This window comes from Oryzias latipes, chromosome 13 (assembly GCF_053564925.1).
Source record: "Oryzias latipes strain Hd-rR chromosome 13, Olatipes_Hd-rR_3.1".
Taxonomy (NCBI): Eukaryota; Metazoa; Chordata; class Actinopteri; order Beloniformes; family Adrianichthyidae; genus Oryzias; species Oryzias latipes.
In genome coordinates this window covers 28,706,532-28,725,224 of record NC_136249.1, presented here as the reverse complement: position 1 = coordinate 28,725,224, position 18,693 = coordinate 28,706,532, and the positions used below count along the sequence as shown (strand labels likewise).

Sequence of the window (18,693 nt, the reverse complement as noted above, 5' to 3'; positions counted from 1 at the left end):
GGAGGTGGTTTTTACATTGAACTTTCAAAAAGTTTGATTGAAGTTTTCTCCAGAGCCCGCCCGTTAAGTGGTAGAGGGTATGGATTTCTAACAAGCTCACTCCTGATTTACAAAGGTGGCTGCCATAGAAACGACGCCTCAGATTAAGTCAAACCAATTACTGCCTACTGACATCGTCTGGGTGCAACATGGTGGCGTCCGTCTCACAAAAAAAAGGCAACTGAATTTGGTTGGAGCTGGAAGCAAATCATTTTCTATGGGTGACATCCCATCACTTGGATTAGTTCTCATTTAAAAAACACTGACCCATTAAAGCCAAGTCTACAGGAACACAACAATAACAAAGCAAAGTTAAACTCACCGTCATCATTCCTTCCATCATTCCAGTCTCAACTTTGGAAGGAGCCTGTAGCCGCTCCATTGCCCACCTCTCCAACACCAAAGACACTTTAGGATCGTCGACATTCAGCAGCCTGAACCCTGTCATGTTGACCCCACTGTAGCGGTATGGTTCCAGGTCAAGGGAAAACAAGTCCTGAACAAATCAACATCCTGTTCATCAATGCAGATCCAATACTGTGGTAAAAAATGATCCTCGATTCAAACTCACAGCGACAGGATAAGGAACGCGTGATTACTGTGTGTATTAACCCGCGTTACAAAGGTTGCTGAAAACATCCAGCAATCTTTTTACAAAACAAGGCACACTTGACTTGTTCTGCACAAACGCACATATCTTTACCGGCATCGTCATGATTTAAGGTTTCTTAAAGCCATTTTTCTGCTGATAAACATTCGGATGATTTTATGTAAGTAATATTTTCTTACCAGTGTGGTGAAAAAGTAGTGATAATATTCTGTCATCATTCCCATGGACAAAATCTACAGAGCATAAAAAAGGTTATGTAGTTTTCCCCACTAAAATGCACATCAGAATTTCATTTCTGCCAGAAAAAAATCTTTTTGAAATGTGAAAAGACAGCCCAACACTAGTTGTAATTTGTTTTTCCACCCATTTCTGAAATATGTTTCATCGTCTACACAGTTTGCATTATAAAGTCTATGTAATTTTGGGTATTTATCACTAATTATTGATGTTGGTGTTTTGTTTGCATTCAACCCTCTGTGCAACAGCTGATTTTAAATGTAAATGCCTGGCTCAAAATATAAATAAACATAAATTCTGATTGGTGAAACAATTGTAAACATGTAAAAAATCTAATTAAAAGTAAATTTAATACCAGAGTTATTGCAGATAAGCAAAAAATCAGTTTCTAACAAGCCTTTCATTTCAGTTAGGACAACTAAAGCCTCTCAGATAGAAAGGAGATATTGCAAAAAAAGAAAGGTGCCTGTTAAAATATGTTACCTGCTTTAGAACATCAGTTGTGGTTTGGTAGGAGCAGTCAAAGATGACAAAAAACTCTTTCCCTTTCTTCATCTCCTTCAGGAGAGGACGGGCATCTTTGGTTCCTGATGGCAGCTGTCGGATCTTAATTTTTATGCTGTATCTGGATGGAGCTTTAATCAGTTCCTGTAAACGAATCAATCCTGGGAGAAAAAGAGTAAAAATCTATGTTTGTAAACAAAAATCACTGATTACATGGCATAAGAAACTTTAGCTTAGGAAGATTTTACTGCAAAAAACATTTTACTGTATGAATTACTGTATTTCTTAAGCAATGCATTACAATGATATTAAACTTTTCATAGCTTTGTTTTTATTTGAATAAATCCTCAAAATATAGAAGTTTAATGGAATTTGAATGATGAAATGATAGATTTACAAAATACCATAAACCAGAAATGTACATGATGGCGTCAATATGTTTACACTTTGAAAATGTTTAATTTGACAGGGCTTGCCAGAAGTGGGTAGTTAAAATCGAGCATGTTAAAGTTTCAATCATTTACCTTAATTGTTGTTTAGGAGGGCAATCTGTTACTTGTGTGTGTGTGTGTGTGTGTGTGTGTGTGCGTGTGTGTGTGTGTGTGTTACTTAAAATCTTTAAAACCACCTGAGACTATTTAATGCATGAACTGCATAATTATTATAAAATATTCAGGTTAGTTTTTTGCTTTCTTTCTACAGGCAGATTTCTAAGCATCTCTAATTGACTATTTCATGTACAAACATATTCACTCCCACCTAGTGGTGAAATTATACATTAAAAAAGTGGAAAAGGGGAATAATTTTATTTAGAAATGGCAAGAGTTTTACCATTGCAGGTTAACATCTATTTCTAAAAATTACTAACTAGCAACAATTTCTCTTTATTTTAAAAATATTACTAAGATGAATAAACCGCACTACCTAAAACTTGCACATAAGACACAAAACACTGTAATAAAGATAAGTTAAAATTCTTGCTTTTACACGTCTGCTTTATAATACAGGTTTAATTAAACTGTAATTACCAGGTGTGCATTATTAGTTACTACAATTCTGGGCATCTTAACAGTGCCACTTCCAATTAAGCAGTATTAAGGTTTCAACTTGGAAAAGTGAATCTAGGAAATAGATATCATGTCCCTCTGTATCTCTATTTCCTCATAAACAATAGAACACACTTTTTAGGAATGAAAAGTCATATTCCACTATTTGAATGATTAAAATAATTGTTATTTCTTCTCTAACTAAATTTGGGATAGGGGAATGAGCAGTTTTTTGATATTTGTGAGCCTTTATCTTTCCCCTTTATTGGTTTGTGTCAGTCTCTCTAAACAATGGTAAGATAGATAGATAGATAGATAGATAGATAGATAGATAGATAGATAGATAGATAGATAGATAGATAGATAGATAGATAGATAGATAGATAGATAGATAGATAGATAGATAGATAGATAGATAGATAGATGACTTTATTAATCCCACAATGGGGAAATTTCATTTATCTGTGGCAGCAACACGACATTCAGAAATAATCTATATAATATAACATCAATAAAGGACATCACAAATTACATTTATATTAGATAATTAAAAATATTACTAAAATTATTATGAAAAATTATTATCAAAAATGAGATTCTTATTAAATAAAGAAATAAATATTATAATGTAATATAATATAACCTTCTATTATATAATAATATAATAGCCATTAACCCTTACTATATATAAGGGTTATATTATAGACACACTCTTAATATAATAATGTAATATAATGGTGTGACCCAGGGGTTTGCAATGGAATGGAATGGAATGGAATAGAAACAAGCTTATATTGAATATAAAAAAAAGAGAAAATAAAGAAAATGTTCACACTCGAGAAAAGGAAAAAAAATATGAACACATAAACAGTATTATGAACAATTATACAACTATACATATTCAAAAAGGAGTGAGAAGAAGTATAAACTTATATAAACTCACCCCCTATTCCTCGTTAATATTAATTACATTAGGAAGCAGCTTCTTTATTTATGAGTTATTATAAATAAAGAATAATAAATTTAATAAATAATAAGTATAACTTTATTTGCAATGTTTGTCGCTAAAAGAGCATTTGGATCAGTTTTTTACTGACCAAAACTCAGTGAGAGCTGCAGAGGCCCACTACATCGTTTGTAATGTGTGTTTTTGTGTGTGTGTGTGTGGCCATTAAGCCTTTTAAATATAAAATGTTGCTTTTAAATATTTTCAATAACTGAATTATAACAGTGTTAGATGATCTATGTGTATAACAATTATAATTTATTTAACTTTAGACAGCAGCATTTGTAAGGTCTTTGAAAATAAAATACATCCTCTGTCGAATAACTAACTAACCTCATTTTTTCGTAGGTATTTTCATTTCTCTTAAAAGTCAAAGAGCTACAATGGAAGGATAACATTGCTGTAGGTAGATCCGGAGCCTAAGGTTGCAGACACCTGGTGTAACCCAGCTATGCATCCATCTATCCATCTATTCCTGCTTAGTCTGTAAGAGGAAGTTAAAGGGGGCGACAGTGGCTCAGGTGGTTGAGCGGGTCGTCCAATGACCGAAGGGTTGGCGGTTCGATCCCTGCTCCCACCAGCCAAAATGTCATTGTGTCCTTGGGCAAGACACTTCACCCTCCTTGCCTCCAGTGTGGCTCCACTGGTGTGTGAATGTGTATGAATGATCCCGGTGATGGTCAGAGGGGCCGTAGGCGCGAAATGGCAGCCACGCCTCTGTCAGTCTGCCCCAGGGCAGCTGTGGCTACAACCGTAGCTTACCTTCACCAAGTATGAATGAGGAGTGAATGAATAATGGACACAATGTAAGCGCTTTGGGTGTCTTGAAAAGCGCAGATAAATCCAATCCATTATTATTCTTGGAGAAAGTCACATGCACAGAGAGCACAAGCAAACTCTACACATGGACCCATTTTGCTGTGAGGCTGGAGTTCTATCCACCGCACCTTAATGTGCAGCCCTAAGGAAGTCAATAAATTCAATGCTTGGAAATTGTTTGGTGAAATTGGCATATTTTTTTAATGAAATACATTTTGCAGACTTGCAAAGCAGCTTTATGTATCTTCTACACAACAATGACACAATGATGGTGGGGTTGTTAACCGAGGGGAACGAGAAGGCCTATAGGGATGAAGTCCTGAAACTTGGAAGGTTTAGTGCACTTAACAACCCAGCACTGAACTTCTCCAAGACTAAGGAATTCTTCCAGAACTTCTGGCGGAACAGAGCCACCCACGCTCCATTGGACATTAACAGCAAACAGGCAAACAGGCAACTCTCGCTGAGTCAAAAATATTCTGAAGGACAATTCTCACTATTGATTTCACCTTTTCAATCTGCTGCTTTCTGGCAGACGCTACAAGGCCATACTGATAGTACAAACAGACTCAGGGATAGTTTCTTTCAAAAGCTGTCATTGTACTAAATGCCAATTTTGCACTACAAGTCAGCCGATTCCTGAACATTTTTTCCCTTGATTCTTGCACATATCAATACATATTTTTTATCTGCTTTTTAGTCTATATATTTGTTTGTATAGTCTGTATAGTCAGTTTTGTTTTATTGAGGGGGTCAGGGGACTCAGACAACCAGTCAGTATCACCGGCTTATGGTGGAGAAATGGACATTAAATTCACTAGCAACAGCTCTGGTGGACATTCCTGCTATCAGCATGCCAATTGCACGCTCCCTCAAAACTTGTTGCAACTTGTGCTGTGTGATACAACTGAAGATTTCAGAGTGGCCTTTTATTGTGGCCAGTCTAAGGCACACCTGTGCAATAATCATGCTGTCCAATCAGCATCTTGATACGGCACACCTGTTAGGTGGGTTGGATTGTCTTGGCAAAGGAGAAGTGCTCACTATCACAGATTTAGACAGATTTGTGAACAATATTTCAGAGAACTGGTTATTTTGTGTATGTGGAAAATGCTTCACATCTTTGAGTTCATACCATAAAAAATGGGAGCAATAACAAAAGTGTTGCGTTTATATTTTTGGTCAGTGTATATATATACATCCTTCCACAACTATTCATTGTTTTTAGTTCTAGCATCTTTACACTTACTACATAATATTTGAAAAGTGTATTTCAAAAGACCCAGGAACACTGGATAGACATGTTAATATCTGTAGATGACATAGAAACAAATGGATGGTATTACAATTTTACAGAAAAGATACCCTAAACAGATTTGACTTAAAGACCCACTCTGATAAAAATAGTATTTTTTGTGTTTTTAACATGTTCTTGTAGCGTTTTTTATGATGAGGAAATTTACAGCAAAAAAAAATTAAGCTTAAAATTGCATTTCTGAGTATTTCTTTATTCAATTGGTGGGATTCAGGATCTGGCGAAAAAATGTTGTTGATAAAAGCTTGTAGTTGTTACATAAAAGCTACTACTCATCTCCCTGCTCTGCTCCTTTCTGTGCTATCTTAGATGACCCCACCCTTACATTGACGTGTTCTCCCTACCATGACAAAGGTGGATAAAGGTAGAAAGATATCATGTTATCCATGGACACCAGTGAAGATCACAAATCATTGAAGAAAAATGGTTCAGAGCACTGTCTAGTGGGTCTAGATGACCCAACTCCCAACGTTAAAGTGCCTAGGATAGAACAAGGATTACTAGAGCTCAAAAGATGATCAGAGTGGATCTTTTAAGACAGAAAGGGAATCTACTTTTCAGATGTCTGATGGGAGTTGAGGAGCAAAGCTTTTGACAGCTCTGCTCCCCGTGGTGCTGAATTAGACAGAGTGAGGTGGATGGAGGGCGAGCATCTGACAGAGAGGAGAAAGATGGAGGTGGTCACACAAATATGGAGGGGAAAGGTGTAAAATGGCCTTGTAAGTACACATAAGGATTTGGAAATGAATTCTAAAAGAAACAGGGAGCCAGTAGAGTTCTTTCAGGATGAGGATGATGTGGTGAGGAGTTGTGATGCAAAACAGTTCACTTGAGTTTATAGAGGAGTTTTTGTGGAAGACCATGAAGAAGAGAATTACTGTACATGGATTGATAAGGGCAATGACAAGGCTGTGGATGAGTACTGAAGCAGCTGGGAAAGGTAAAAGTGTGGCAAAGGTGGTGAATATTTCATAGATGCAAATAATATGCTGACCGAGTGAGGTCATTTTTATAGGATTAGAATGATTGAGCGCTGTCAAGAATAACATCCTGACTCTTAATCTGGGGGAGGGGGGGACTGAGCTAAAATCAATACAAAAAATATTTTCAGCTTTAAAGAGTGTGGATTTGGTGCCAGCCAGGTAGAGTTTAATTTTACCGCTGCCTAATTTGATCCATGATTGAACTCGAGTAAACAGTTGATGAGGGAGGAGGTTGGAAGAGCAAAACAGAGAAAATGGATGTAGAGAGAGAAAGATGTGGACATTGCTTATAAATGTTTTTTTTTTAGAAATATTTAGCTTACTTTACAACAAGAACTATCCAATATATAAATTCAAGAACAAATTTGCCAAATGCCCTTGGTTAACTACTGGTCTACAAAATATTTGTAAAAAGAAGAATAACCTCCACAGAAAATTACTAAAAAAAAAGGTCAAGAGAAACTGAACAAAGATACAAGTCACACAAAAATAGACTAACTGAAATAATACAGCACATTAAAAAAGTATACTTCAATAATCTTTTAAATGACAAAAAAAACAAAGTGAAACAAGTTTGGGAAATATTATCATCAACATGATATTAACATAATTAAAAATGGCACAAAAAAGCGAACCTACCCAGATTACTTTACAGAGGAGAAGGGTCAAAGCTATAACATCAAGGAAGCAGCAAATGGCCTTAACTATTTTGTAAACGTGGGTCCAGAGTTGGCAGCAGAAATTCCAAAATGCAAAACCAGCGAAGACAATAATTCACCCATTGAAAGGATCCCACACTCAATCCTTCTCTCTGATGTGAAGAAAAATTAGTTAATATCTATTATGAGGATATAGATATGACATTGATAGTATATCTAAGCCTCTAACATACATATGTAACTTATTATAACTGGGAGATTTCCAAACCAAATGAAAATAGCCAAAGTGATCCCTATTTTTAAGACCGGAGACAAACATCTATTTAAAAACTATAGACCTGTTTCTCTCCTTTCACAATTCTCAAAAACTTTAGAAAAAATGTTCAATGACAAATTAGTTACATGTAGGAATAAACATAACATTACAAATGAAAACCAATATGGTTTTAGAGAAAAACCGATTCACGTCATTGGCAATCACTGATGCTGTGGAAGAAATCACAAATGCTCTAGACAAAAAGAAATATGCAGCTGGAATTTTCATTGACTTAAAAAAAGCATTTGACACTCTCAATCATGACATCCTACTTGACAAACTGGAAGTGTATGGGATAAGAGGACTAGCGCTAACTTGGGTCAAAAGCTATTTAACGGGAAGAAAACAATTTGTCAAAATTGATGAATTTACAGCAGTAGCCAAAGAGATAAGTTGTGGTGTCCCACAAGGATCAATCATGGGCCCGCTGCTATTCAATATTTACATAAATGATATGTTCAATGTTTCAAAGCTTATGAAACTCATATTATTTGCTGATGATACAAATATATTCTATTCTACAGACAATCATAGGGAACTTATCAATGTGGTAAACACAGAGTTAAACAAAATAATATCATGGATGGATTACAACAAATTATCTTTTAACCTAGATAAGTGAGGGTTTTTGGTAACTGCAACTCTAATACAGAGTTCTCAATTAATATAAATAATGTCTCAATTGAAAGTGTTACAGAAATGAAATTCTTAGGGGTTGCTATCGGTAACAAACTAAGTTAGAAGCCACACATCAGACATTAACAAACTAAAGTCTCAAAAAGTATTTCAATCATAAATAAATCTAAACATATATTAGAATACAACAGCAGATATTTATTGTAGTGCTCTTTAACATTACCATATTTCACCTACTGTATAGAAATTTAGGGGAATATTTATTAGAGTTCACTACATCCTTTATTTTTACTTCAAAAAACCAGCCATCAGAATTGTACATAAAGCCGGCTATCTTGATCATACAAAGAATTCATTCTATCAATCCAGACTTTTAAAACTGTATGACCTTGTGGATTTTTACACCGCACAACTTCTATACATAGTTAGTTGGAAATCATTACCATGCAGTATCCAAAAACAGTTCTTAGAAAATGAAGGAGGCTACAAACTGAGGGGATGTAGGAACTTTAAGATCAACTTGATAAGAACCACAAAGAAAAGTTTCTGTGTGTCTGTGTGAGGCATTAAACTTTGGAACGGGTTAAGTAGTAAGCTTAAACAATGTTTAAATATCCAAATATTCATGAAAATGTATAAAGAAACTCTGATTTCACAATATAAAGATAAGAGGAGTTAAGGATCAAAAGACGTTTGAATAATTCCAAATACATGTGTGAACTTGATTGTGTTGAAACAATCAGTCCTCTTTTCATTACAATCAATGAGTATTACATTGTGTAATTTGCAACTAATGATTACTGAAATGCTTTTAATCACAATCAATAAGCTATCGATTTATTGCAATGTGTAACAATGATTACTGGTTTAATGTGATAATATGTTCTAATGATAATCAAGGATTTTTACATATCGGGCACCTAAACTATGAATCATTAATTTTTACAAAAAGATGTAAGAATTCTTTCTGAGGATGATCAATAACCCCTCAATTGTGTTACTTGATAACTCGATCTGCAATGTGTAGCAATGATTTCCGGATTAATTTGAAAATGTATTCTGATTATAATCAATGACTGTTATATATTTGTTACATGGTGTGATTTTCATTACTGTTTACTGAAATCATGAATGAATGTTTTCTGATGATAATCATCAATAAGCACTTGATTTTCTTACTTGAAAAAATCTCTACTTGATCTGATCAGAACCGGATTATGAAAACTATGTAAAACCATGAAATAAATAAACTCAGTAGGAGTGGGATTATATAAGTTTGCGTCTCGTGAAAAAAACATATTTTGGCGGCTGCTCTCTCACATAGGTCAGGATGGAGCAGAACTCAGCTATCCTAACTAGCGAGGTGCTAGTGCCTGTCACCAAAACTGTTTTAGCAGGCTGAATAGTGAGCTGACCCATGCCCCCTAGACCGCACAACCCCAGGCAGATGTTGTTTCAGGAGGCACAATAAAATGGCAAAGTCCAATGTCCTCAGATGAACCATTTATTAGGCCTTTACAGAACTAAACAGAACAGAACAACATTGTAAATGTCTTTACTGGAGATACCCAACTCACTCATGATTTCAACAAAGCAAACAGAAAACTCCCACAATGCACTCCTGCCATGGGCAGGATAGCCATATCGACAGGATCGCTACAATATTTACCCATCTTAAATTTGGACTTGGTTACTTATCTCTATAGAGTGGAAGGGATAATATTTAGTCATATACAGTGGTGGACATAATTGTTGGTACCCCTCAGTTAAAGAAAGAAAGTCCACAATGCTCACTGAAATGACTTGAAACGTTCAAAAGTAACAATAAATTAAAATTTATTGAAAATTAAATAATCAAAATCAGCCATTACTTTTGAGTTGTTGATTAACAGAAGTATTAAAAAAAAAAAAAACAATGAAATAGGGCTGGACAAAAATGATGGTACCCGTAACTTAATATTTTGTCGGACAATGGTTTCTGTATTTGTCAATGAGCCTTCTGCACCTTTCGACAGGTATTTTGGCCCACTCCTCATGATAAATAAACTTTTGTATAACAATAACAAAACCAAAGGAAACAACTGCAGTATGTGAATTTTATAGCCCTATCAGATTATATGAAAAGAAACTGTGTAGAAACCCCTTCCGGTTATACTTAACTTGGCCTCTGGCATTCACTTTTGATACATTTCAACCAATGATTGAGTGTGATCATATAGATTTGATTAAAAGCCCCTTTGACTCACCCGTAGCATCTTCATAGACCACCGTGACTGCTTTCCACTTGTAGAACTGCACTATATCCAGCACAGCTCTGCTCAAAGAGGCATATTCAGGGTGGAGGTTGATGTAGAAGCTGTCTTTGTTGTCCACTGAGGGGTGTTTCCAACGCGTCTGGATGTGAGGGACCTCCAGAGCATTGCAGATAGACTGAACCGCACTGACGGATGAGCTGTGAGAGGGGCCGAATACAGCCCCGACTCCCAGGGCCAATTGGTCACAGGCTGGAGCGTTGAGGCACAACAAAACAATGACCAATAGGAGAGTCAGACAAAGTGCAATAGCCAGATGTATAAAAAAAACACATATGTCTTCTTTGAATTTGATCAGTAAGTAAACTTTATTTGACGTCAATGTATATCTGTAAATCTAATGAACAAGTCTTATATGATTTTTCCTAAAATGTTTTTTTATGTTTATTCATTATTTGCTAAGTTAACAGAGGATTTCATAAGTGTCATCATCCTTAAAAATCTAACTATGGTTTTAATTCACTGATCGCCACAGATGCCACACACATTCTCCACAGCCACTACAGTTTGTTGCCCTCAGGGTGCAGATTCACATTACTATTCAGGACAAAGAGAGCTACATTGAGTTTCACACCAACCTCAAATTGACAACTAAGTCGGTGGCATCTTAGGTTTTTTAATAATTATTTTATTGAATACATTTTTTCTTTGCTTGCTTCAGCAGGTCTGAGTATATACTGTATTGTCTGTGTTTTACTGAGTGTAAATGCATTGTATTGATTTTACTGATGACTATTTGTCCCTGCTCTGTGTTTCCACCAACAAAGGAAGTTCCTACCAGAGTAAAGTAAAATTGGTTTGATACCATTTGAAATTATTAGCTATTACAACTTTCAAAAATGTAGAAGTGAATTAGGCAAACTGTTGGTAAAAAGGATCAGTTAGCTGTGTTGCTGATTCTCCTGACAACAAATGTATCTCCCTCCCACTTTGGTTTGTCATTTGATCCTCTATTCGTGGATATCTACTTTAAAAAAATAATTATTGTAAATTTTATCGTAAAAAGAAAATATCACCTGGGGTTGCCAGAATTTCACTGTAAAAACTAAGTTGTTAAAAAAGTTGCTGTTTTTATATTTTGGTTGAGTAATATTTCTACCTCTATTTTTAATGTGAATAGCAATGTATTTACCCTAAAAAATGCTATGTAACACTATGAAATTATGCATTAACTTTTAAAGTTACTAAACTTGCAGCTGATTTTAACTTCACAGAGGAATATAAAGTGGTACTTTTTTTTAATCATATAACAGTTAAAGCATATTGCAACAGGTTTGTAGTTACAAAGATGAAGTCAGTCAAATCACATCTGGATTTCCAATCTCTTCTGTTCCAAAAATGCAGTTCTGGTCCATTTTTGCAGCTTTACAGCAGTAGGTGCAGAAATTACATTTTCCAGGAAATATCATTTTAAAATTAGTTTTAATGTAAACTCAATTTGTACACGTTTATTTTTGCTTTTGTAGTCATTATTAATCAGTTGTTATAATTACTGTTGTGCTTTATGACATGGACTACTTTGGTCAATCCTTAATGCTGGGTAGAGATGAAAACAATTTTTTTCTGAAGAAAAATAAAAATAAATCCACTTTGGGTGTTAAAAAAATGAAGACATGCTTGCGCATATTTACAAATCTCTTTTTATGCATCTGGTCACACAATGAAGGGATTCAGAGTGTAGGTGTGCATTCTTTACCTCTTCTTGAGGCCTCAAAACTGTCAAAAAGATTTATTCTCTGGATGTCGTAGGTTAGCGTGGTGTTTGGCATTAAGGTCCGGTTCCTGTTTATGTTGGTTACAGCAAATTTAAAGGCCAGTTCTTCAACACTAATGGGCTCATTTTCCAGCGTCTCAAAGATTCCCCCTGTAAAGAAGAGAAAAGGCATGAGCGGGGAAAAACATTACCTACGTTTTGCAAAACTAATCTAATTGTTAAAGGTACTTTGGCCAGTAGTGATATTCACTGTCAGGGGATTTTTTTGTTTTTTCCCTCTGCTCAAAGTTTGAGGATTATCCCAACCGTCCTATCACTTGCATAATGTGACCCAGTTCTGGGGACTTCTGTTAGTGCTTAATGCTTACCAAGGGACCTGGTTGAGATGACAGGATTTGGTCTCATTCAAATCAAGTCTGACCTTCCCCAGCTTGAGCCTGTTTACCTGACCTGTATTTCACAGGCTGACACAGCTGCTTTTACAAAAATGTAGGAGTGCCTGAGAAATAACCAGACTTTTATCTCACATGTTTACGTATTTATGGACCTCTTCCACAGATCATTCCACCAGAATATCCAGATATACACTTCAAAAACACAATCTTATGAAAGTATAAAGACTATTTTTTTCAAGAAAATTGTCTTATTTTCTGTCTTGCAAAAACAATGATCTGGCAAAATACTTTTTTAAGAAACGTGTAATTGTGACTAGACTCTTTTCTTAAAATAATAATTCTTGTTAAGGCCAACTTTCTTGCCCTACTCTGGCTGATTGTCTTGCTTATTTTTTGTCAAATTTTAATAACTTGTTTTGGCAGTGTAGTATTGTGTCATCTGCTTTTCAGAATCAGAATCACAATCAGCTTTAGTGGCCAAGTACAGTGCATGTACAAGGAATTTGGCTTCGGTGTCTTGTGCTCTCATGCAAACCAGCAAGGTAGAAAAATGTGTAAAGGGGTAAAGACCCCCACAACCAAGTTTAAACACACTATAATCAGTCTATTCTATTATTGCCTAATTTTTCTAGTCAATATCAGTTTGTCGGCTAAAGTTATCATTCATTCATTCATTCATCTTCTTGACCGTTTATTCCCTTTCGGGGTCACGGGGTTGCCGGAGCCTATCCCGGCCACTTGGGTGTAGGCAAGGGATACCCTGGACTGGTCGCCAGTCTGTCGCAGGGTGGAAAATCCTCAATCACACATCCATTCACTCTCACACTCACACCTATGGACAATTTAGAGTTGCCAATCAACCTATGTAGCATGTTTTTGGACGGTGGGAGGAAGCCGGAGATCCTGGAGAAAACCCACGCATGCACGGGGAGAACATGCAAACTCCACACAGAAAGGTCCCCCATTGATGTTGTGTTTTTCATGTCCCCCAGCCGGGACTTGAACTGGGGGCCTTCTTGCTGTGAGGCAAGAGCGCTAACCACTGCGCCACCGTGCAGCCGGCTAAAGTTATCAGTAATTATTTTTTGAAAATATGATGGCGTATGCTGTCTTGTTTGTTTCTATCAGGTTTGTCCAAATGAGGTTTTGTGATCATGTTTGTGCTAATAAAACATCTCAATACATTTTTCCAAATGAAAGATTAATTGGTTTACCAACTTTGTGTGAAGCATTTTTGCTGACAAAAACATACAGCAGCATTTTTCAAAATGTTTAACTTTAACTGGAAATCCACCTGGAATATGAATCTGTCTGTTTTTCTGCTTTTTCTGTATTTTATTACTTTGTAATTATACAGCCTTCTAATTTAGTGACCTGGTAAAATGATAAATAATGCAGTTAGTGCTCCAATGCACTCTTTAGTGATTCCCTTCCTGCAATTGTCTGCTAAAAGTGGCACACTAAATACTTGATTATTTTCATCTCCAGTTTAAAAAGGCTAAAATGTTAGAACATGATAGCTGGCTCAATACAAGTGTGCATGTTAGAGAACCAGAAACATGTGCATAAATCCAGAATGAACTTTTGTTTTGTTTACAAAATGAAAACAAGCCAAAATGACCACAGTAAAGTCAAATTATATCATGCATTAGCTGATTTGATTTTATCTTGTTTCCAAGTATTCAAACTAATGGTTCTGATCACATTAAAGTAAAGTTTTTAAACAATGGGATGTAGCCCCTTTCATCTCTACATTCCAAAAGATTCTGATAAATTTTTATCAGAGCTATGGAAGTGTGAAACCACACAATAATCTTTTAAATATGGCCCCACTTATTAGTTTCATTGGTCAAATTCATTTAACCATTCAAATAATGCACGTTTTTTATAGTGTTTGGCCCCTCATGCTAGCTGATTTTGAACTCAGATTCCCATAAGATCCTCTACAAGCCTCTTGTGTTCAGACCTAAACCATAACAGCCTCTGCATGGACTGACAGCAGTTTTTTGTGTTTTTGGCATTTTTTTGAGGATGGAGAATATGTATAAATAAAATAAAACTTAAAACTGCATTTATGGGTATTTATTCATAGCAGAAAAAAACATGTAATTCGAAAAAGATTGTATTTGTGACGTAGAAAAAATACTATCCTCAGGCCACAAAATTCCTGCTCGTCCAAGCTGGCATCTGCCTTAAAATGGCTCCAATATTGCTCGTCACTTTTTTTCCCACTGGTAATGTTAGGTTGGGGGTGTGAGAGGTTGTAAGCTAGCAGGAGAACATGTAAACAGATGGGTGATGGGAAGAGGGGCCGGGTTTGCTCCATGCTAACAGTGCTGCCCACAACTTAAAATTTTTAATGAACTTCTGCCACTCTGCAAAAACTGTGTCCTAGAAAATGACAGGGTGTTTATTTAATTTGGCTTAAAATGACATAAAGACTTCTGGGATGCTTTGAAAATAGATCAAAAGATGATCAGAGTGAGTATTTAAAAAAGAGAATAATAGTTAAGAGCGTATGTCTCCAAAATTACCTAGAAAATGTGTATTCATTTGGGGGACTTAAAACTGGGCAAAATTGGAAGATAACCCTTAAAATAAAATGTGAAATTAGAAATAAAAATATAGAGGATGTTAATCTGACTTAAGGTGATAAAGACTGACTGATGCTTTTAACCTGAGGTGGGACCACCCCTGTCAGAATGACATTTGGAGGATTTTTATTCATTTACTTTAACTGTGTGTTTCAGTGCTGCCGACAGGAGAGGATTGTTTAAGAGAGGACAAAAATCCCTCTGAAAACCCACCAAATCTTAATCCAGCCTGCTGCCCCAGAGAAATGGCTGGCCTGGAACAGCTGGCAACATGAACGTATAGAATTACAGCCAGGCATGAGTGCTACATACAATATGAAGAGCATTAGGATTCAGGACAGATAAATAACAGATTTTCACTGGTTTGTTGTCACCTGCCTTTGAGAGAGAAAGTCCCAACACATCAAGCCTAACAAATGTAAGCATCCTCAAAATTGTGCACAAACACAGATCAGAAAGACCCCGCTGCAGTGACACCAACTTTCACAAAGCACATTAACACAAAGGGTACAGATGGGATTCTGCTATTCTTTGCAGAGTTGAAGGTGAAGCTCTGATTGATTTGAAATGAGAGACATCCATTAAAAAAGCCCCCCCCCCCCTTGAGGCCTTGATTGTGAATGAGTGTTTTCTCCAGTATAACAGTGCCTCAACCTTAAACTGAGAGAGCCTTGTCTGGGCTCCCTGCGGTCCCTAAAAGCGTGCTTAAAAGTGCCAATCCTAATTCTGGTTACCAAGCTTCAGTGAGCAGCTGCTGTGACCTGTTCAGGTCCTTCATACAGTCTATCGAAATAAAAATAAAAAAACATTTTTACATTTTTTAAGCAAGCATAATTCATTTTCTCCTCATCTTGTTTTTTAAATAATCAGTCCAGTTTTTTTAGAGAACCCAAGCAGCAGCCTTATTTAATTTTCCAAAAATAAAACTCTCCAGCTGGCAAAGCAAAAATATCAATTCATACAAATACTCTGAAATTCAGAGTCCTCCGTATAAAAATGTTAAAAAATGAATCTGAAAGGTACTTGCCTTTCTTTGCTTACAATTCTATTTTTTTTGTTTTCTTACCAACATTATTTTGGAGGCATTCTAAAATTATTGCTAAATATAGTGATTGGGACAGCTTGTCTGAGTTCTGTTGGGCCAAGAAACTAAAGCTTGTCCACATGTTTACCAGTATTTTTTTCTTTTTCTCATCTTTTTGTCCTTAATAGTCTTAAAAATCTGAAAACAATAACAGTCCAGAACATAAATAATCTATAAATGATGTCTTTGAAGCAGAATCCGCTCACTGATAAAAGCTCCTGACTCAGGCCAGCTATGCTTCTTAAAGACCCACTCCAATGAAAACTGTCTTGAACATTTTCCTGTAGCATTTTTCTCATCATGGAAGACATATATAACAAAATTCAAACTAATTTTTATCATGAATCCTTTCAATTACACAAAATACCATGAGGGTACCACCAGAAAAAGTATTTAAAATTCCTCAAAGTCTACTAAGGCACTTTTGTATATTTAATCAATATTGAATCAATGTTTATATATTACTGTAACTCCACAAAAATCAGAATTAAAATCTTTTGTTTTTTTTCCAAAAGTTAAAAGTTAAGGAAACACTATTGCAGTCTTTCAGTGATGGTGTTGTATTTTTTTTTTTTTTTTACATTTTTCACAGCAAACATTTAAAAGATTTGCAAAGAAACCACCACCTTGGTATTCCAGTACAGCTTGTTTTTTTTCAGATTGATAAATTTACTTTGAAATATTAATAAATATTTTTATGTTTATGTACATCTCGTTTTACAGTAAAAATGTGTTTCAAGAGTGAATGATGATGTCGCAGCCTTTTTCTGATAGTTGCAGGTGAAATGAAAAATTAATTTCAAGTGCTCGCTGTTCGCAGATGAAAAAATTGAATAATTCTCTCCCTCCTTCAGTAGACTATTAGCCCGAAAATATACAGAGGAAGAAAGGGTCAGAACCGCCAGAGATGATTCATGCTTTCATAACGAAACTTAAAAAGACTTATATCTAATGAAACTCTCCAAGTTTAGGCTTAAATTGCTGGACTTGCTTCTTTAAAGGAACGACACAGTCAACTTTAACACATTTAAAGTCCTTAACATGATTTATTTTATAGTCGGAAAATCAGAGAGAAAGCTACATTTTAACATTTCCTCTTTATTTAGACTTTTTTTGACTGCTTTTTTCTTTTTTTTTTCTTTGCAAATGGTTAAAAAAAATAATTTTTAGGTCAATATAACTAGATAAAATAAATGTGCCTTACTTGGTTAAGTGATGGGTCACCAAGACAAAGGATTCTGCTGATAGTGAAGGGGAATGCTGAAGCTGAACCTATAGGCTGTTTCTTAATAGATGTCGCCTCCTCCCGTAAAAGCCGGCACCATAAAAAATGCATTTAGCTGGACGGAGACTTTTAAAGGTTGACATTGTAAAGCAGATTTGAATGAATGGAATTTGTTATTGTGATTCGGTGAAGAACAAGGATGGTGAAGGGGAGTCTTTAAAGGCAGAGGAGCACAACGACGCAGTGTTTTGCCGTCTTTCCTAATCCTGGGCCAAGGAGAGCTCCCACCCCTACCCCAGCAGCACCAGCGCCACACTAACATGGCCCAATGCCAGCCTGTGAATGAATGAGGACGCTTTAAACTGTCTACTATGCCCGTTTGATGTGAAGCACTGAGGTTTCTCTGTGTATAGGGTACCTGCTTGGAGTTAAAAACAGTTTTTAAAAACTTCTAATCGTTACTCAGAATTATTGTTGTAAAGCATGGAAAACATGGTTGCATCAAAAGGGATCAAAACCTTATTAGGTATTAGATATCATCTGCAATTAAAATGCAAAATCAAGGGGGAAAAGAAAGGAAAAAGGCGTAACTTCTGTGCACCAGGGATGAGATTTGGATGCTGCATGGGTGCCATATTTGTAGAAGAGTCTTTCTGCATAAAGAAGATTAGTGATAGTTGTTTAAGAGCTGGGGGGGGGGGGGGGGGGGGGGCATTATTACCAAGCAGAGTGAAAAGAGTGAAAGCCAATTGCAATCTGAAACCAGCGTTTGCAGAGTTGGAGAACTGTTAATTGAGGCAAGTCGTCCACCATATGGAACAGATTAGGATATGTGGGGGTCATGGACTGAATGACAAGGATTTGGCGTCCTTTGACTGATGATTGAGAGTGATTAACAAAAGAGATGTGATTTGGTGGGAGAGAAGCCCTGGTTTTGGCCTGCCAGCTCCTACAGTTGAGCAAAACTGGGACTTTTCATTGTTAGAGTCTTAAGAAGTTAAAAACGTTTGGAGAAATACAGCAGCGCCTGAAGCTTTTTTTTTTTTTTTTTTTTTTTTAACTCTAGTTTAGCACAAAGTCCCGAGGCTGATTTTTTTTAAACGCCATTTCGGTGATGAAATCATCTAACCTCATGAGAGGGACGTCTAAGTAATGAGTGAGGAGCAAAGAGCCAGAAAGCCAAACATGAGCTCAATGTA

The 18,693-nt window shown here is 36.0% G+C and overlaps 2 protein-coding genes across 8 annotated transcripts in view; one reads left to right on the top strand and one right to left on the bottom strand.

Annotated features, from left to right (window-relative positions):
* LOC101173402 (transcription regulator protein BACH1) overlaps positions 1–15,383 on the top strand; it is a 43,028-nt gene extending 27,645 nt beyond the window's left edge. For 2 of the 6 annotated variants that reach the window (XM_078956599.1, XM_078956598.1), the window contains 2 exons: positions 3,853–3,945; positions 4,300–4,439. In XM_078956599.1, the coding sequence (XP_078812725.1) occupies positions 3,853–3,945; positions 4,300–4,407 (201 nt within the window). In that variant the 3' untranslated portion in view covers positions 4,408–4,439. Of the gene's footprint in view, positions 1–3,848; positions 4,126–4,299; positions 4,440–15,341 lie in introns of those variants that run through there. The other 4 variants (XM_078956597.1, XM_078956602.1, XM_078956603.1 and 1 more) reach the window with 4 other exon arrangements.
* LOC101173645 (glutamate receptor ionotropic, kainate 1) overlaps positions 1–18,693 on the bottom strand; it is a 33,215-nt gene that overhangs the window by 12,749 nt on the left and 1,773 nt on the right. For both annotated transcript variants that reach the window (XM_023961775.2, XM_023961776.2), the window contains exons 2-6: positions 12,179–12,346; positions 10,417–10,674; positions 1,370–1,551; positions 829–882; positions 362–535 (exon numbers count right to left, since the gene is read on the bottom strand). In XM_023961775.2, coding sequence (XP_023817543.1) covers positions 362–535; positions 829–882; positions 1,370–1,551; positions 10,417–10,674; positions 12,179–12,346 — 836 coding nt within the window. The remainder of the gene's footprint in view (positions 1–361; positions 536–828; positions 883–1,369; positions 1,552–10,416; positions 10,675–12,178; positions 12,347–18,693) is intronic.